Raw genomic sequence first — 21492 nt, forward strand, 5'->3', positions numbered from 1 at the left:
TGTCTCTGCCAAAATCATTGAAAGCAGATTGGCATGCAGGAACCAGGTATTTCTGAGCTTCACCCATCAATAACACAGGTTTTGCATTTGCCTCATACTATCCCACTAATGTCCACAGCCCCTTATTCTTAAAGAGCCAAGCACAGTGAGGCCATTAATAGTGAAAGAAGGGCATCATGCAACAACACTTACAATAGAGTTACCACATGCGTATGTGGCCTATTGTGAGGCGTGCCTTTTTAAAACTGTCAACACCTGCGCTTATGAACTACTGTGAGGCCTGCTTTTCCAATACTGTTAACACATGTTCATTTGGCCTGCTGTGAGGCCAATGTTGCCAATACACAATAAGGTGTGCTACAACAGCACTGTTGAGTTAAGGTAAGAGATCTGCACAATTTCTATTGCATGTGACGGCATATCATTCAATGTGCATGTATCCTGTTTGTAGCACACCAACCCTTGGCATACAGCTGAGTACCACGAACATGTGGTCCAGCTGTCACATGTTCTAGCCTCTTTAAACAACTCCATGCCTCTTTTCTGTCCTCTCTTCAGCTTCCAACAACTCTACACTAGATAGTTATGTTCTCTGTATAGTGCCTAAACTACAATTTCTGCTGCACGCATTGTGCTGCGGCTCTCTCCTATCTTCTATAATCTGCTGAAGTACCATGCATCTTACAGTGCTTCAACACGATTACATATGTATTTGTATTTGTATTTATTTTATTTGTATAGCGCACCAGGCCTGAGGGCAACCGGGCGCATATCTTAGAACAACAGGTAAATATATGGCAAAAATTACAGTTACAATCATACAGTTACAGTCATAAGAGGAGTAAAGTACATATCAGTGCAGATTGGCAAGGAGGTAGTTGTCAGATAAGAAGGCGAGAAAGAATCAGATGGCCTGTGATGGTAATTAGTCAAACGTGGCGGATAGCCAAAGCTTAGCTTTTTGTTTGAATAGGGTTGGAGATGGCAAGGATCTGATGGTGAGTGGCAGTGTGTTCCAGAGTTTGGCAGCTAGGACTGGGAAGCTCGCCCCTCCGTCTTTCTGTAGTTTGTATCTGGGGATTGTGAGGCAGTGAGCTTGGGTGGATCTGATTGACCGCAAAGGTATATTCTGAGAGAACCGAGAGGCTAAGTAAATGGTGGCCTGGTTGTTTACACATTTGTGTGTGAGGGCCAAGGATTTTAGTGATATCCTTTGGGCAACTGAGAGCCAATGTAGGCTCTTCCTGGTTTCAGAGATGTGTGCAGATCTGGGAATGTTGAGGGCTGCTCTAATAGCATTATTTTGAGGGATCTGGAGTTTGTTGAGGTCCCGTTGGTTGGTGCCTTGATAAAGTGCATTACAGTAATAGAGTTTGGACATAACCAGTGTCCTAGCTAGAGTGATGCAGTTCTGTGTGGAAAGGAATGGACGGCATGCTGTGATAAGCTTACATGTGTAAGCAGAGGCAGTGACAACCGCATTAGTTTGTCTATTAAGGGAGAGTGTAGAATCGAGATAGATTCCCAGAGTTTTTGTATCTTTGGACACTTTCATGGAGTTGCCATCGATATTGAAAGTGTTAAGGCTTGGACAACTTGGTAGATGTCATTCAAAGATTTAGAATCAACAATACAGTCACCAGTGATAGAAATGAGTATCTGGGTGTCATCAGCGTAGTTGGTGTAGGTAACACCCAGATAGTCAAGCACATCGAAAAAGGGTTTGGTAAATACATTGTAAAGTATAGGGGATACACAAGACCCTTGTGGCACTCCACAGGGGACCGGATTTGGATCTGCAAATGAGATAGGTGAAAATACTCTCATATGTCTATTGTCCAGGAAGGAACTAATCCAGTTAGTAGCTTTTTCAGAGAAGTGGGCAGCTGATTTCAAATGATGGCAGAGGATTTGGTGATTGACCAAATCGAAAAGCTGCTGAGAGGTCAAGGAGTAGAAGGAGGGCCAGTTTGCTATTGTCTTTTAAATCCTCAATTTGAGTTTTGAGATCTAATAAGGCTGTTTCTGTCCCGTGCTTGGGTCTAAAGCCAGATTGTCTTGTGCCAAGTAAATTGTTAGTTTCCAGGTACTTCTGGATCTGAAAATAGGCTGCTCTATCTAGAATTTTAGAAGGAACGGGCCGTAGAGATGGGTCTGTAGTTGGACGATATCGAGGGGTCCAGAGTAGGTTTTTTTAGCAGGGGATGACCCATGAGTGCTTCAGATTGTCAGGCACTATGCCAGAATGAAATGAAGAGTTGATGAAGGAGGTGATGAAGGTGGCAAGGTTGTGTGCCGATTCCTTAATGATGGGTGTAGGGCACAAATCACCTTGGCAGTTGGAAGGTTTTGGATTGCTAATGATTTTTTCAACCTCTGGGATGGTGAGAGGTGCAAAGCTGAATGGGGTGTGGGTGAAGGAGGGGGTGGCCGTCTTAGGTGTCACGACCCATGACCCAGAACCCCACTGGCATGGTCACATGCCAGGTAGGGTTAGGGCTCGGGGTTCATTACGGGCCCCAAGGACCTTGCATCTTCACCGGGGACTCTCCTGGAGTCAGTCCTGGTGCCTTTGGCGCCAGGCTTATATTTGGAATGGGACTTGAAGAGAATACTTTTTATGTGGAGGCCTGCAGCCAACATGGAGACACCCACACAGTCTAGTCCCTAAGAACCAGACTATGCGGTGCAGTGTTTTGGGGTGTGGTAGCCCGGACTACTTTACCTGGACTACTTTACAGCGTAGGCTATATAAACCACACCCAAGCTAAAGAACGTGCTTCACATTATTCTGCATCCAGCAGCGTAACACTCACTGTGTTCAGAGACCAGCACCCGGCGTTCCTGGAATCGCGGACCTGCAAAGGAGACAAAAGAACATCATTAGCAGTTCCAGCTTACCTGCAGTCTTCCATCCTTCGCTCCCAGCTGCTCGCGGTCTTCCATCCCGTTGGCAGCATCTTCAGGACATTGCGCCCGCACTGGAACGAAGCACCTGGAGAGGAGAGAAAAAGGGACAACGCAATCACAGCAGCAACCGAAATCTCCTCACCTGGTTGGGAATATCTTGGCTGGTTCCGCTCCGGAAATCACTGCATGCCCAGAAAGACATTTGTAACCTGTAAAGGAATAAAGAATACAGGTTAGCCCAAAAAGACATTAGCGCTCCGCACTTCGCGCTGAACCCACCTTTCTTCATACGCTCCGCCTCCATAAATCCCGGCAGGAGCCGAACCCATACCTAAGGGGGAAACAATCAGGGAAAGACATTAATAACCCTAAGGAAAAGCAAAGGCCCTTAGAGACTGCAATAATCGAACTTACCTCTTTAAAGACACTTAAATGGGTTGGCATCAGTGAAGTTAACTCGGTCGCTTCAACCCGCAGGAACTACGCGCCCCTGCGCAGAAAGCAGGACAGAGAGCACGCCAGACATCATAACAAGATGAGGAGGGGGCCATCAGGTCGAGTCCAAGGGGCTGGTGGGAGGAAACGAAATCTGTGCCTAAGTCCAGTCCTCCTGTGTTTTCAGGCCCACCTGCCCTAGAAGACATCATCCCGAATTGAGTAAATCTGGGGGGAATCCGGCAACCAGGGTATACAGGTGTCCCCATGGATACCGGGTGAGCGTAACATTAGGTGCCAGGAGTTTAGTTTGGGAAGAGGTAAGAAGGCAATGTTGTTTAGCACTGATTTTGGATTTTGTAAGGTGGTTATTTTAGTGAGGAGAGCATTTTGGATATTGTTGCACCATGTACTGTCTTTGCTACATGTGTCTAGGATGGGCGAAGGGGATTCTAACTCTTTAAGAATTTTGAATAACTCCTTCGTGTTGGATTCTGCTTGCAAGATACGCTGTTTGTAAGTCTCTTTTGTGCTTGTACGATCGCTTCCTTGTAATTAAGGGATGCGATGAAGAGGTTGTCTTTATTAGTCACACATGGAAGACTTTTCCAAAGTGCTTCAGCCTTACTTTTTTCTTTGCGTAGTGCTTTAAGTTGCGGCGCAAACCATGAATTCAAATGATCTCGTTGTTTAGCTTTCCGTAGTTTGAGGGGTGCTATGGTATTAATGGCTTTGAGCAATGTTTGATTGAAGGTGTCCACTAGGACTGTGGGGTCGTTGTGCTGTGAGGCACAATTGTTAAGAACAGGTAAGATGAGGGGGAGTAGTTTGTCCCTAGTAATGTCCTTTTTGTTCCTTGTAGGAATAGGGGGAGCTATGTTAGGTTTGGGACAAGGGTTGTTGGCTGGTATATGAAAGATGATGATGATGTGGTGGTCGGGCCAGGCACAGGCGGAATTGGAGTTTATCGATGTGTTGCAGTTTAAATCTACAATCCAATCAAGCTTTCTGCCCTTGTTGTAGGTTGGTTCAAGAATGCATTGCTGAAAGCCTAAGTTAGAGATGCTACTAGCAACCCCAGTGGCCATGAGATCCTTGTGGTCTGATGGGCCAAGATTGAGGTCGCCCAGTAGCAGCACTTGGAAATTGAGCTTGGTGTTGTCAGTAAGGATGGATGTAATATCCTCCGAAAAGGAGATGAGGGGTCCTGGTGGTCTGTAGATAAGGTGTAGTGATGTGGTGTTGGTCGGTGATAGGGAGAGTTTAACTGATAGGGATTCGGCAGAGCTAAATTGAGTTTTGGGAATGAGTCTCATGTTGATGTTATCCCTATGTATGAATGCGACGCCGCCACCTTTGAAGAGGTTGGATTGGCGGTCATTTCTACGGATGGAGTATCCATCTGGAATGGCGAGGGCCAGGAGCGGGCCTGAGGGAGCATGTAGCCAGGTTTCCGTCATGGCAATAAAGTCGAGGTTTTGGGCGGTGATAATGTCTGCGATGTCAAGAGAGTGGGCCGTGAGGGATCTAGCATTGATGAGGGCTCCCTTTAATTCTTTTTTAAGGGAAGGCACAAGGTGGTCCGGTAGAGTTTGCGTAGTTGGGCGTGGGCTGGGGGTGTAGTGATGGTGTGTGTTACGATGGGCGCACAGTATGTGAGGCAGTCTGGAGCTAAGTCTGGCCTTCCTGAGTTGGAGTGAGCATGGTTGATTGGGTGTATGTTTCATGGCGAAATGTTGAAGCCACAAGGCAGGTGCATTGAGATATGGGTTGGTGGAGTAGTCAGTGAGGGAGTTAGTTATAATGTTATGCGTGAGTGTGAGGGGTGAGGAGAGGTGGTGAGTCAGTGGTATTGTACTGTGGATCATTGTGGGGGAGTGCCTGCAGGGGTGGTGAAGGAGGATCTCGGAGGTACAGATAGGTGGTGCACAATGTGCACTGACTAATTGCAAGATAGTGATAAGGTGTGTGAGGAGGAGGCTGGCAAGGGTCCACAGCGGCATATCGCGACACAGGTGGCCTATAAATTAGGTTAGATATAGAGGCACAATGGTGCGTGTTCAAGGGGAGTGTAGTAGTACAGGTTATACAGTATAAGTCGAAGGGTTCTTAATGTGCATGCTAAGGCAGAAATAATCAGGCAGTCAGTGGCAAACAGTAGGTAAAATAGCATGTGTCAAACTAAGGTTTGTGTCAGGCTAATCTTGACACTAAGGTGGTACACGACGGTGCGTGAAGGTACTGAGACTGGGTGTTAACGGCAGTCAATAATTACAGTAGTGCAGCAGTTTTCAAACAGCAGACAGATTGCAAAATACAGTACATGCCTCAACGTTGTGGTAATAGAGCATTAACAGTATGAAAATGGAGCAGCATAAGGTAGACAGGCATCATACAACTCCGTATTGAATGCAAAATGTTAGCGGTGTAGCTGCTGCAAATAATATATATAAATAGAGGTTGGGCAAGGCAGCGCTGTAGTTACAAGGGAGGCTAGGTCAGCACAAATGCTTTGCGGATCAGAGGCGCTCGTTAATTTGCTGCAGGCTGTATTGGGACTGGTATGCAGGATATCAAATGCACTTCAAGTCTCTTACCGGGCTGGCGGGGTGAACGGATGTTCAGTTCGAATGTTAGTTGCTTACAGTTCCAGCGGCATAAGCGAAGATAAAAGGCTCAGCGGAGCAGTGTTTGGTGCCGTAGCGCAGGTTCCGACAGGGGCAGACAGGAGGGGCCTTGGTCTGCGTGGGCCTTAGACGAGGTGGGCCGGCTTCCGCCTCCAGCCTACCTCTCTGCCTATAGCAGTGAGCCCAAGTTGCAACCATGATAAACAAAGAGCGGTCGGCGGCCATTTTAGGATCAGCTGCAGGGAAGAAACTGCTGTTCCTCATGGCACGGTGTCGGGGTGATGTGCTGAAGTGGATTCAGACGCAAATAAGTTAGTCGGGGCCTAGCCTGGGTAGATGCTGCAATCTAAAGGATTTACCAGCATAATTTTCGGCAACCAGGCAGGGTTACAAGCAGCATTGGTGGCGATCACTATTAATTCTAGCTGCTCCTGCAGTAGAGTGGCGACACAGGCAGCTGGTGGCATAACACGGCTGCTGGTGTTGCAGGGCTCCAGCCCTGGAAGGAAGTGGGCCACAGTTGATTTATATATAGCATGCCATAAAGTAATATTCCCCAAATCATCAACAATATGACCAGCATGCATCAGCCCCAAAAACCTACATACATCACGAGATGACACACTGCAACCAACACCCACCACAACTCCAGGACACACAGCCATTGTAGAAAGTTTAAAATACACATAACCAAACATCACACTTGCAGACAACCTTATTCGTTAGTGTCAGAGCGCATAACATTCACAGATGCAGCGAAAGGATAATATATGCACCCCTAAGAGTGTAAGAGAAGTGTACTCTCCGTGACAGGATGTCAGCAGCTTCACCTGCAGATGACAGATCACACACTAGGCTGTGCCATGGAACATAACTTTGACTATGAGGAGCAAAATTGTATACCAAAACGTGTTGGCCACAACACAAGTAGACAACATCAGAAATAGAACTCTTAAAGAATAACTACACTGCCAACAAAATACATCACACCAGCAGACATCCTAAACACTGCCCTTAATGTCAATACCTACATACCAGCAGGCAGGTTCAAACAAATATGATGTATATCACAAGTAAGCCAATCCAGGGGAGGCAACATGTCCACATTCATTGGGACCCACCAAGCTCAAATGGGAGACCATTCAACCCACATAGTGCCAAAGTATGATCATCCATTGTCACAGCAATTCATGACAAAGAGGTGTGCAAGAACCCACCATTTGCAGGCATGTCCTGCTGCAAGCTGTTCTTCGATTGGCACTATGTCCTGGTTCAAGGTTTCCCTCGAGCCCACTATGTTGGTACATGCTTTCTGTCAATGCCTCCATGCCCTGGCGCATGCTTTACCTGAAGTCCATGTCCTGGCACATGCCCTCCCTCAAAGCACGCATCTGCTGGCGAAGATCCACAGTGCCAACTACCACTGCATTGCCCATCTGGGTAATATTCTCACGCACCTCCTGCATGACTTGTCCCTGTCTGCTGCTCAAAGGTAGCTACTCCTCACCCCACTTAGATTACTAGCAGCCAATGGAACACTATGTGTGTGTGGCCTACACAGGTGTGATGAAAATGGTCTGCTCTGTTGTAATGACCCAACAATCTGTGGATGATGTCCTGCACCAGATGTACTCGGCCCATTCAGCACTTAGGATTCATCTATTGTTTTTGGTAATGGTGCGGACACAGGTACAGGTCATGCAGCTGTAGACACACCAGAACAAGCTACATTTGAATCTTGACTCACATGTGCCCCACTGACTCTGCCACTTTCAGATGATGGTTTTTGTGCCATGGGCACTCCAAACAAGGTGGACTGGATTTCTTCCTCTGACACAGCCTCTAACATTAAGTGAGGAAACACCTCCTCATCCTGCTTTGTGAGTTCCTGTAAAATGTCATCCACATCAGTAGCAACATTCTATTGCCTGAAATCACTGGAGATACTCATCAGACACAGCTATCTGGCCTGTGCTGGTAGATGATCCAGACTAATATTCCGCTGGGGAATCCTCACCGGCTACAGAATAGATACAACTATCATATACCTCAACATGTACGCACATAGGCTACAATGTTCTTACAATTCCCCAAAATAACAGGCTACTGGCCCCTAAATCAATCCCATATGACCTACCCAGAGAAAAAGGTCAGAAAAACAAATGTCCAGCACAACATCACATCTGTGTTGTGTCCTTGGGAATGCCTGCAATGCATATTTCCCTTTCATGACATGTAATGCATTTGATCACTAAAAACGTCCTCTTACTGTGTACACCATGCAAGGCCCATGTCATTGAACCGGACCTACAGCATTCGGTGGATATGTGGTACTTGCATCAATTTCCTGCAATGACTCAGTGGCCTACTTCTCTGACTCTGCTAATGCCTGGATCCACTCCTTCATTAGCAACAGATCCATGCGGGTCTTCTCACCTACAGCATCGGCAGACTCCTCTACCATTCACTGTGGCATCCCTCAAGGCTCTTGCGTATCGCCCACACTGTACAACATTTTCTCCAAGCCCCTCTTCGATGTGCTCGACTATCTGGGTGTCTCCTACACCAACTACGCCGATGACACCCAGATACTCATTCCCATCACTGGTGATTACACAGCCGATACCAAATCCTTGAATGATGTCTACCTAGTCATTCAGGCCTGGATGGCGCAACACAAACTTTGCCTTAACGACGACAAGACTGAGCTCTTACTAGTAGGATGAACTCAACGTCTCAACAAATTAGACCAAGCCTACAAGTCCTTCATCATTGACGGCAATGTCATCAAGGTCTCTAAAGACACTAAAACTTTAGGTGTCTATGGACTCTACCCTCTCCCTGAACAGACAAACAAATGCAGTAAGGTCGGAATCGGTCTATACATTCAAACTCATCACCGCCTGCAGACCCTTTCTGAACCCTCATAACTGCATTGCCCTTGCTAGAACACTCATTATGTCCACAATCGACTACTGCAGTGCCCTCTACTTAGGGACCAGTCAGTCTAACCTCAATAAACTGCAAACTATCCAAAAATATTGCCATAAGGGCAACTCTCAATATCCCCAGACGGTCCCATATCTCCATTGTCAGATCTGATTTATGTTGGCTCCCGGTAAAACAAAGAATTGCCTTGAAAACACTAGCCTTGACTCATAAATGCCTGAACAACAATGCCCCACCTTACCTCTCCTCTCGTCTTACATTCCACACCTCCTCCCGACCCACCAGATCAGCCCAAACTCACAGTCTAACCTTGCCCAGATTTAAACTCCAAAAAGCGGGTGGTGTGAGCTTCTCTCTCCTAGCTTCCAAACTCTGGAACACTCTGCCGACCTCCATCAAAACTGAACCTTCGTTCCTAACTTTCAAGAACAACGCCAATCTTGGCTGTTCACTCAGAACTTATGAAGTTCCTCATTCAAGTTTTGCTTCATACTTGTGATATATCTCATTTGTGTATATACGCTATACTGTACTTGTACTATAACCTGTACATTTGTATTCTGTGTATAACTTGTAAATTGGTATTCTGTGTATACTTTTAATGTAACCTGTGTCTAAGATTATGCGCCCGGTTGCCCATGGGCCTGGCTGTGCTTTACAAATAAACTAAACTTCAAACTTCAAACACATCTACAGCACACATGCACGGACAATGGCCACAATACAATGATCACTAATTTCAACCTTATCACTCAACGTTTGCCCTGACTCCCAGTACCTGGCCAAGCCTCAGTAGAGACTCAGCTGGCTATGTCACAGCACAGTAACGTTTCCCCCTTACGAATTCCATGTTTGCCAATCACCCATAAGCAGAGCTTAGAAGAGTCACTGATGACAGCCTGCTGCCTTTTACCTGACACTCCTTGTTTGGCCCTTTGAAAGACAATAGCAATAAGCAGTGTTTGATAATTTCCCTGTAAGGCCCTGTGCCTCCAATCAACCCAGGCTTGCACATGTGGCAGGTTGCATGTGCACCACATGCCCAGCAACTCAGTTGCCATTCCGGTCTGTGGCTACCCTGACCCCTTTGCAATGTGAAATGGAGAGGGGAATTAATAATTTCAACACAGTGCTTTTGCTATACCAGCATGGGGTAGTCCTCCAAAGGATGCCCCATGCTGGTATGGTAGCAGTGCTCTGTTGAAATGATTGACTCCCTGCACCAGCAGGGGAGCAGGGTGCTCTCTGTTACAATTGGAAGCCTTCAAGACACCAGCTCAGGGGAGCCCTTTTCAGACTCCTCTAACTGGCATACCAGGGGGGCAGATGTGGCACCCTGGGTGACTGCCGCATCACTGATGCCTAAATCTGGCTCTGCTTGCATACGCATTGGATGGCATTGCCTTTGGGTGCATTGACATGGCTACAGGGAGTGGTGGATTCAGTGCGGAATGATTTTTTTCAATATGGCTGCTGCTGTGTGTCCCGTTCCGATGTTGATGCTATTCTGCTGACAGTAATTCCACCAGTGGAATTACTGCCAAATGTATAGCAGCAATGGTAATTCTACTGAAATCGGGTAGAATTACCATCCAGGACTCAGTTTCGGCGTTGCTGCCAATGGTGAGTGCACGCTCACGCCAAGTTGTAACACAGCGATGATTCAGCCAGACACCACACAGGTAATGGTAATTCCGCCAAGGTGGAATTACTGCTGTATTACCGCCAGACTCATTATGAGCCCCGATGTCTTATCACTATTTTGGCAGCTGGAATGTATGCTAATATACACGTCTGTAAGGGATTACACAATGTAATGCATGTTTGAGATTTCCAACCTTAGTACATTTGAGAAAAGGGAAAATGATGCTTAATACTCTGGTACTATGATCAATAATGTCTGCATTCATATGTATATATCTAAGTGCTGTTTTTTATATAGCACAAACCTAACTGGGAAGAAAGTTATAACTGTTTAAAAAGGGGATACAGCTGCCGGGTACACATGTATGCATTCAAATCGATTGATGTACTTGGAAGGACATGGAAAGGTAGATCATCTGATATTATCCTTGTCTTCCTCGTGAATTACAAAGCAACTGGTCACCTCCTGTGTTTCCACACACATCAGTAAGTCAGTGATTTGCGAGAGGGCATTTCTGAATGATCCCTCTTTGAATCATAGATGTGTTAATCACTGATCCCCAATCGTCACCCCGGTCACCCTCCTTAGTTTCCATTTGTTTTCCGACTGCAGACAAGTTGCAACATAATCTATCAGTGTGAAGTGAAAATCATGCAGTGCAAAGCGATTTTGTGCATATCAAATGCAAATGTTCTAATCGCTTATGCAATTAGTGCAGGCCGGGTAGAAACGCATTTAGCAAATGCACATATATGTATCAAAACAATAGTAATTACTCTGAGCTTATATTGACATCTAGTGCTCTGATGTTTTTATTGCACGAGTCTGCTTCAGGTAGTGTGAGAATAAGGGGTCAGATTACAGAAATGTTGCACCAGTGCAAGTGCAAAGTTTGCACAGTATTAGCATTAGGGCAAAGTTTGCCCTATTTTTAAAAACACTGGGACTATTACAAAACAATTGCACCATGACAAGTGCAGTTTGGCATGGTATAAGCACCAGAGCGAAAATTGCCATAGTGCAAAAAAGATACATATTCGATGCATTAGCATCTTTGCCCTGTTGCAATAATGCAGTGAAAATGTATCTTTTTTTGCCCAAGGCCAATTTTGCCCTGGTGCTTATACCATGCCAAGCTGCACTTGTCATGGAGCAATCATGACAAACTTTGCCCTAGTGCTAATACCGTGCAACTTTGCACTTGCACCGGTGCAAACCTTCTGTAAACTGGCCCCTGATGTGCAAAAACGATGCATCCAGATTTGTTCATGTCTAATTTAACTATGTACACGCGTCGTTTCATTCTAAATCTGCTTGGCGACATGTCTCTGGTTATTGCAGTTTATATTTTGTTTTTGTGCAGGTGACAAGGAATTGATACAGGAGGTGTTATTTGATGCAATGGTCAGTGCACCTATTGAAGCCTACTGGACTAGTTTAGCGCTTAACAAATCAGAGTAAGTGGAAACGCATTCCAAATGCTTACAATCTAAATGCTTCAGTGGGTTTAATAGCTCTAAACATGGATATAAAGCACACCATCACACCACCTAAAAAAATGCAGAGTGTCTGTAATCAAGTAAGAGCATGGTTTCACAATTGTTGACATAATTCAGGAAGTCATGGATGCCTTACTGTAAGAAGCATGTTAGAAAATAGCGTGTGATATGGACAACTATGTGTTTTGTAACACCAGAGCCCACAGAATGTGAAATGTTGGAAAGGCTTTCAAGCTGCTAGACAAGGAAACTGTTTGAGACAAGCCAGATTAGTTTTGGTCTAGCTCATAAGGAAATGATGGTTTTTTTTCACAACCATAAATATCGAGGTCGTTTCAGGATGCAGGCAAAGTATCTGAACGATTGTGTTTTTTATATTCTGCACAGTACGTGAAATACTGTAATATCCACATCTCTTACAACACTGCATACACACTACATTATCATAAACAGTGATTTAAATACCATCTTGAGTTAAAAAATGTTGTCAATGGCCATGTACGTTATTTTGACGCTGAGAGGCCAAACTACAGAAAGCACGTGACGCACGCAACTAATAAAATAGGTTTGTGTCTGTCATGTCACGTGGAGGCTCAAGTGGCTATGTGTAAGGTGTACACGTGCAGGTGCTTTAGTCATATGCCAAGTGTAGCCTCAGATTTCCCAATAATGCACTCATATACATAACATAATAATCCTATGTAAAATGGAATTATATCATCATTAAGGTGTTTATTATGTCTGTTCAGTTCAATAATATATGACTTCACAATAAAACCCTGTCAATAACCGGTATTTAATGTCATGCTAAGGTAAATGACAAGATTCACAGATGCTGACTCACTTAACTGGCAATTCTGTGGCAGAAGGTTGTGATTGATAGGAATCAGTAAAGTTATAAACACAATAAGGCACACTAATCATAGCATAAACGTGTACAAAATCAGCATTGTTGTGTCAAGACAGGACTTCTTTTACTCTTTCCGTGATATTATCTCCTGAGAAGGAAGACCCACAGAATGTTCCCTTTTCAGCAAATCGCAAGGTACACATCTAGGGAATGATGACACATCACTAACGTGAATTTGCATGCATACCCACTTTCTCTCTACCATCATCCATACCAATTGTTTTTGCTCCAATAAATGTCACTAAAAGAGCACTTCTGAGTTAAATCTGAGTTAAAGCACAATAGCATGTTTGCGACTTGGACCACATCATTTTTATTTTTTTTTTATTTATTTTGATGTAGCTGAACAATTCAACTTTTCAAAACAATAAAATGCATAAAATTCACTACATTACATTATATTATTACTTATAAAGGAAGAACAGAACAGAAGGTATACATTTACACATCAAATTTCAAAGGCCAATGATGGTCTGGTCCAACTCATTACTTATTAAGTAATTCCAAGATTACTTAACTATAACAGGTAAAATTACATCAAGAAATTGTACTAGTAATCGGATTGTACACACTGCTTCCCAAATTTGCATGTCATCTTTTTGACTATAAAAATTCATTGAATTAAGGAAGAATTTTGAGCGTTGCTCGTGCAGGTCACTGCAAGAAATAATCAAATGTTGCAGCGTCTCCTTTTCATCAATTAGTCCACAATAGCGACAATAGGACAAATTCATTGGAATAAAATGCCGCTTAGCAAGGACTTCCCTGGTTGGATACAAATTCAATCTAAACCGTAAGTATTTGTTCCTTATGTCCGCTGAAGGACATTTTAACAAATAAGGCGCGGCATAACCCAAAGGTTTATGACCAAAGATGCTTCTGTTGAAGTCTTTATATTTAAGGCATACTGCTTGATTGGAAATCCATGCCCATTGATAAAACCTTTTCTTTGCCCGTGCAGAATTTTCAAGTAAAAGTGGTATTGATATGTTAGCTTCAAGCAAGATATCAATTACATAATTACGCCACGTGCGTGGATAAAATTGCGTGGAGGAGATCAAATACCGTGCTACAGTGCTTAGTATATTGTTCATTCCCAGGCCCAATAAGCACTTGCGGAAAAAGACACACATCCGCCATTTGACTCTAGAAGCAATTGAATTCAGGCCAAGTTCAAATCTTACTATAGGCATGGGAACACAGTTTGGTAAACATAAAACTCTTTTCCAAAATACCGCTTCGAGCTTATTCCACATTTTATCGTTAAAGCCAAGCTTGGATTCTGCAGCATATAACAATATAGGTATTACCTTTTTTTCATAGAAGAGTAGAAGGTGTTTTAAAGTGAATTTGCCGTACTTGAAAATCAAAATTTTTGCTTGCGAAATCAAGTTAGCTAATTTAGACTGCAAATTTTTTATATAAACCTTGTCAATTAGTGTATTCTGTACCATGAGGCCCAAATATTTGTATTCCGAAACAAATTTCAGGGCTTCACTACCGATAGACCAAATAAAACAAGTGGGTTTTCTATTAACTTGGAATTTACACGTCAAAATCTGAGATTTATCAAAATTCACACTTAGGTGATTGTCTTCAGCATAACTTGAAAGCGCAGTTAATAGATTTTGTAATCCTTTAGGAGTCTGGGATATTAAGACCAGATCATCCGCGTATAGTAGTCATCCTATACGCTGACCTCCTAACTCTGGGGCATCAGAGCGAACCCCAGAGAAAAGTTCAGTCAAGTCAAGAATAAATAAATTAAACAAAAAAGAGGCTAATATACACCCTTGTTTGAGACCCATGTGTGTAGAAAAGGAGGATGACAAAAGCCCCTCTAAATCTAATCTTACACGCATGGTAGTGTTAGAGTGTAACTGGACAATAAGAGTTGGCAGTGACGGTGGACAGCCTAAAAGGTGTAATTTTTGAAACATCAATTCTCTCTTTATAGAGTCAAAAGCTGACATGAAATCTATAAAAGCAAAATGTAAAGGTTGCTTCCGTGCTGCATATTGAGATTTTAACATATTAATAGTCATAATATTAGGCAAGGTACCAACTCCAGAAATAAAACCAGATTGAAAAGGGTCTGTCATATGATTATTTTTAGACCACACATGTAAGTCTCTTAAGATTAGACGACAGAAGATTTTCCACGGTACGTCCAACAAGGATATTAGGCGGTAGCTGGCCGGGTCAGAGCGATCACCTTTTTTATAAATAGGAACAACAATGGACTGTTTCCATGATGCTGGAATACACTGGGTCTTATGCATATTCGAAAACATGGAGTACAAAATTTCAGCCCAGATTGTAGGGAATTGCTTCAGATGCATATTTGACAGACCATCAGGTCCAGGGGCCCGTGAGCAATTGGCTTTATTAATAAAAAATAAAAGATCTTCTTTATCAAAACTAAGGTTAAATATCGTTTGTTATGGAAGCTCATGGCTATCTAGTATAGTGGTGTGAGAGCCATATAAATTAGAATAATATTGAACCCAAGACCCTTCGCTCACCCCATTTATCTGAATAGCAGCCTGATGTCCTGCAGTGGCTTGATTGATAATATCCCATGATTCTTTAGAATTTTTACTTGCCAATACTTTTAACAACTTACTGCCATCTTGTTGATATAGATTAGCCCGCTTACCTCTTAGCCAGTTTCTATATCTGGTCTTAATCAAGATAAGCTTTTTTCTTTGTTTGTCGCCATTGTTTAAAAGCCGCCCTTTTTTCTGCTAGCACTAAAACTTTCATGGCTTTGATTTCATGGTCAAAGGCGTGGAAGTGAGGGGGTTGTTTTTGTGTATGTGCAATAGACGCAGGTTGGAATAGTTGCATTAGTTCATAATATATGACCATGCAGTTGTGATCCAACGAATACTGATGTTTTAATTGATCATCATAGTGATGTCTAAATGCTTCCAAGGAGGGTTCTGTCCAATATAATCTATTCCTAGCTGTATTCACATTTATGGAACCTCTTAAGCATTGAGATGCTTCATGGCTCATAAGGAGTTTATAAGTCCAGGACATATTAAGAATATTGTGATCACTTACTTCTACGTCTATAACCTGAAACGATTTAACCCTATTCAACATGCGACTATCTACATAAATATAATCAATAATTCCCTTACTAAACGCGCGCTGCCATGTTGCTCTAGCAGGCATATCAGGAGCAATTGATCCATTTAACATAAACAGTCCTCTGTCCTCAACTAGACTCAGCCATTTATTCAAACGGCACAGCTCTGCACTATGAGTCGAGCCGAGACAATGAAGGTTAAAGTCTCCAGCTATGACAATAGTGTTGACGTTATCATCTAAAACAATAAGGTCAAGTGCCTTGACCATACTAGCCAAGAATTTCTCATCTGTAATGCTTAAAGCATTCCAATATACATTGATAAGTGCACAATGCATATCGGGACCAATGAGCCTTGACATTTGGATGAAAGAATTGGGAGAAAACCATGGCTCAAGTTTAAGAGCAATGTTTTGTTTCACGGCCACTAGTAAACCAGAAGTGGGTCTTCCAAGTTTTCCCTTCTCAGCTGGTATAAGTAAAATATCATAATTATCCCAGGAGGGAAGATGCAAAAGCCAAGATTCTTGTAATTATATGACATCATATTTCGACAAATTATTAAATCGATTAGTCATCAAATGTCGATGTCCCCTGGAATTCCAGCTGATCAAGGAAAAAGTGACCTCATCGTTAACCTGATGCTAACGCTGGGTTTGCTTATGATTACAAGCACATTTTGGAGGACCGGAGTTTGAATTATGATTCATAGATTGATGCATAGGGTGCAGAGTATTTCCTCCTAAAGTAGATTCTGTTGTACTTGAATCTACCGAGACTAGGAAACCCAAATCCAGTAATTTTGCTCGAACTGCCCAGATAGTATTAACTACAATTCTGGAATTAATCCATAAAATTACTGAAGACCGTTGCGAGTGGTTAGGAATTTCGACTTGTTCTATGTCAATAGAACCGATATCATCAAGTTCTGGAAACTCACTAAATATGGCCAGAATAGATGTACGATTCAAGTGATACTGAGGGGCTGGAGAGGGACAACATTTGAAAGACAGCGAATGGACAGCAGGTCTCCTTGGACGAGAATTCCCATTTTTCGGCTCTGAGTTATTACTAGTTTCAGAAGATGTTTTATTTATTGAGGCCCCGATTTTGGGCACTTTTCCACCTGCAAAAGTATCAGTATTAAAAATTTTAACTAGTGTGGTCTTAATCAATGTTTCAATATCCGAGCAGGAGGAAATTTCTTCTTGTGATTTATTCTTATGAGGCGCTGTCCAAGTGTCATCGATCACTTGTTGTCCTAATCCCAGAGTTTTCCGGGAAACCAGAGAACCAGAGTCACCAAAGCTGGGATTAACATTAGAACTCGAAGTGATAGGCTCAAGAGTAATGGGTTTACAATTTGGTAATACCAGCTTTTTTAAAGGCGGCTGAGCGGCCATATAATCGTCAACAGCCTGTCTGATTTCCCGTCTCTGGGTCATCAAAATCTGTTCTTGTGTAGACTGTATCGATTGTAGGGTTGACAATTTTTTTGGATTACTTACGGATACATCCTGATCCACTGTCAACACTACATCTACCAAAGCATTCATTGGACTGTATGACTGTACAGATTTATTTTTCTCCATGGCCTCATGAGTCGACTTGGCCTGGGACATTGTTAAATATTTTTTTGTTATTGCCTTAGAGGCCATTCTAGAGTTGGATGATGGGAGTGTAATGTTTTTGACAAATGCTTTAATTTGTGAAGATCGTTTAGGGGCAGATTTTATATTTTTCGATTTCTTCTGCACACCCGCCTTAGATTTGATTTGTTTTAAGGAAGGAGTCTTAGTGCCTGTATTACCAAATAAAGCGTAGTTAGATTTTTTCTCCTGAGTTACAGGGACAGACACAGATTCTTTAGAACTAACCATCAAATCCACAATAGTCTTGCTTATATAAGGTATGGTACGATATGTTTGACAGTGCTTATCTAACAATACACTAGTTTGCGAGCTTACAGATTTTCTCTGAAGAGATGGACAAGGTGGCAGATGTACATCATTTAACTTGTTCACAACATCAAGATGCCCAGATAACAGCTGATTTAATTGCTCTGAATGCACATCTGCCTTGGCGGCCAATGCTTCAAACAACTTGGCAAGGGACAAGATGGCTGTGTTCATGGACGACAGAGCGATAGTAACCATGTTATTTTGTGTATTTGTAACTTCCGTTAACCAATGATGATCGGAAGCAATTTTACGAGGAGTAGGAGCAATAAATGGTACTTTCTCCGCAGAAAAGGAATCACTAATGTTTGTAAACATAATCGGTGATTTGGAGAGGTTATCAGAAAGGGTATGTACCGTAAAACAAGAAGCATTTATATCTAGATCTGTTACTGCCATATCGCTTAGGATGGGTGCTTTAGCATCATTTGCAGCACCTGCAATAGAAACCGAATTATTTGCAGGAGTATGTGTCTTTGCAGTAAGTACATTTTTCAAAAGTATACTATCTGACAAGGAAACATTTTCTTTAGCAAATGTGACAGTAGGAGTGCCAATAATTCCACCATTTATTTGTACTCCTGGTGCACCTGCGGTATCTTGAGGGCAACGTGCCTCAGGGAGAAAGTTAGTAGTACAATGGTTATATATTGTGGCAGACCTTGTAGTTGAGCCAATTACTTCATCTAATTTGGTAGTCTGACCCTCCTCTTTAGAGTGTAAGTTGTCTATGTTGCACACAAATGGGCGAATATCCATATTCAAGGATGGATCGGTTTTGGATTTTGCAGCGCGTTTATTTGTACTTGCACAAGGAGTGGAACTCAAGCGACATTTCTTAGTTGGGCAAAGCGGTGAATTGGATAAAGAACGCTCAACATTAGTGACATGAGTTTTAGTAATCTCAGGCATACCCACGTTTAAGGTGATAATACCTCTCTTCATTGTTATGATTTGATACGGGCTTTAAAAACAGCAAGTCTATACTTATATAGAAATAATTTATCACTGAGCAAATATGGTTAGTGACTTAAGCAATACCGCAAAATACGGCCAACACCATACAGCACGCCAAACAGCCGCACAACAGCGCAGATGACGGCCTTGTCCCCGCCGGGCTTAACGCCGCAAGGGTGAATGGGCAGGTGCTTTATAGCTCGTAGTGGGTCACGTGATCTTCCACGTGACACGTGATGGTCCTGCCTCCCCTGGGCAGCGCGCAGAATCCGGCGCACAAGGACCTGCAAGAGCCTGCAACACGAAACCAGTTCGTAGCTAGCAGTGCAGGCAATGGCAGTAGTCAAAAAGTACACGTTCCTCCAGGAACACAATGAAAAGTCACTCGTCACACCGCTCGGGCGGATGGGCGGGTGCTTTATAGCTCGTAGTGGGTCACTTGATCTTCCACGTGGCACGTGATGGTCCTGCCTCCCCTGGGCAGCGCGCAGAATCCGGCGCACAAGGACCTGCAAGAGCCTCCAACACAAAACCAGTTCGTAGCTCGCAGTGCAGGTAATGGCAGTAGTTGAAAAGTACACGTTCCTCCAGGAACACAATTAAAAGTCACTCGTCACAACGCTCGGGCGGATGGGCGGGTGCTTTATAGCTCGTAGTGGGTCACGTGATCTTCCACGTGACATGTGATGGTCCTGCCTCCCCTGGGCAGCGTGCAGAATCCGGCGCACAAGGACCTGCAAGAGCCTCCAACACGAAACCAGTTCATTTGCAATGCAATTTCTTCTGTACAACAGAAAAACTACATATTGGTAAAATGCCTGATTAACTTTGTTAGAACTCTATAACTCAAACAAGAAATGTAAATAGCTTTTAGACATTTGCGTACATCAGTCCTAAACTAATGATTTTTTTAAACATTAATTGTCAATCTTTTAACATAATTGTCAATCACTAACCCTTCAACTGATCAACATGGGGTTCCCACCAATGCCTGTACGAAAGTCAGAAATGCATCTGTGTAAATCGCCACTGTCACTATCTTCCAACATAACATTAATGCAGGAACACAATAAAGGCAAAACTAACCTCATATGCTAAAAGAAAATAAGCTGCTTCTGCAACGTCTAACAATGTCTGTGAATTTAGATGCAAGATGCACTTGGAACATAATGGCCTGGAATCTTTCTGTGGGCTTGTGCAATTGAAAAACGCTTTTATATGTCAGGGTTTATGTGTTTTATAATCCCTGTACAATGCCTTTACGTAGCATGTTCCTGATACCAATATCACATTCCCACAGTACTTCAAACGTCTACCACTATGTGCCATATTTCCTGATCACCCAGGTGATTCACTGTTTACAATGATTCCCACTGCCTGTGACCTAACATGTGGACACATGTACATAACATCACCAAATGCATTCAGTAGTGCTATTTTAAATATAATTCATATATATTAATATAAACCCAAAACGGCTACATGTGAGGTACCATGTCGCGTTGAAAATGAGAAAAAAACAAATATTCCAACTTTCACTGTACCATACAAAGCATGTGCCCCAATACACTGACCTGCTATCAGTGGTGATGCTGTAAAACCAGCAGCTTAATACAAATTAAATCCCATTCTTCCTTGATTCACGTCTCTCCCATGTTAAACTGTAGACCACAAGTTAGGAACGACACACACACCCATCAACAAACAAGTCCTGATTTGATGCATATGTTCACCTATTACACAGAACAAGTACCGTCAAATATGTTGGGGGAGATTTTAGGCACTCACCACCGATCCCACCACAAATTCAGTGGCTCGCATTAGCATAAAAAAGCCAGTATGGGGGTGCAAGATGAGCAAAGAAATGGAAAAACACTGTACAATATGTTATGTTATGTTATGTTATGTTATTGTGCATTTGTATAGTGCCTTATGTACCATTGGTATGATCTCAAAGCGCTGATATGACAGCAAAGAAAGAATGATCAACATTTTTAACATTCAGAAGTTTGCAGCAGTGTTACAAATCCTTCTGTAATCTCGTGGAATGTATCGATCACAAGCCAATAAGACAGTATAGAGCATCAATTGCCACATGTGATCGTGGCCTACGCTCCCACAGGGCCACAAAAAAGCAATGAGCACATTGTTATTCTTTCATGTAAAAAGGCATGGAACATTGATGCAGGTCCGACAAAATGTAGTCTTGAAAGTAGAGGCAGGGTTCTAGATCCGATCACGCGTGTCATGGAATAGGTATGACTTAATTGATGGGAGGTATGTACTGGGGAGCTTGTCATACGATAGATGTACCATGCTTTAAAGAGGAGTGAACGAGTACTTATAGGACATGATGGAGAACGGTGTCCAGTGGTAGATGTGAGCTCCTGGTAGGCGGTGAGATCAGACATAGTCAGTAGGCCCACAGCCCTTAGGCCTGGACAGTCACAGACAGGCTCTAGCTTTATGTGGAGGGCCTTGGGTGGGGAGGGCTGGCTTGTGCCT

The 21492-nt window shown here is 43.1% G+C and overlaps 1 protein-coding gene across 4 annotated transcripts in view; it reads left to right on the forward strand.

Annotated features, from left to right (window-relative positions):
* The window catches only part of CACNA2D3 (calcium voltage-gated channel auxiliary subunit alpha2delta 3), a 3251448-nt gene that overhangs the window by 2278769 nt on the left and 951187 nt on the right, over positions 1–21492 (forward strand). For all 4 annotated transcript variants that reach the window (XM_069643639.1, XM_069643642.1, XM_069643640.1 and 1 more), the window contains one exon: positions 11930–12023. In XM_069643639.1, the coding sequence (XP_069499740.1) occupies positions 11930–12023 (94 nt within the window). The remainder of the gene's footprint in view (positions 1–11929; positions 12024–21492) is intronic.

Source organism: Ambystoma mexicanum, chromosome 2p (genome assembly GCF_040938575.1).
Source record: "Ambystoma mexicanum isolate Mex_15411 chromosome 2p, UKY_AmexF1_1, whole genome shotgun sequence".
Taxonomy (NCBI): domain Eukaryota; kingdom Metazoa; phylum Chordata; class Amphibia; order Caudata; family Ambystomatidae; genus Ambystoma; species Ambystoma mexicanum.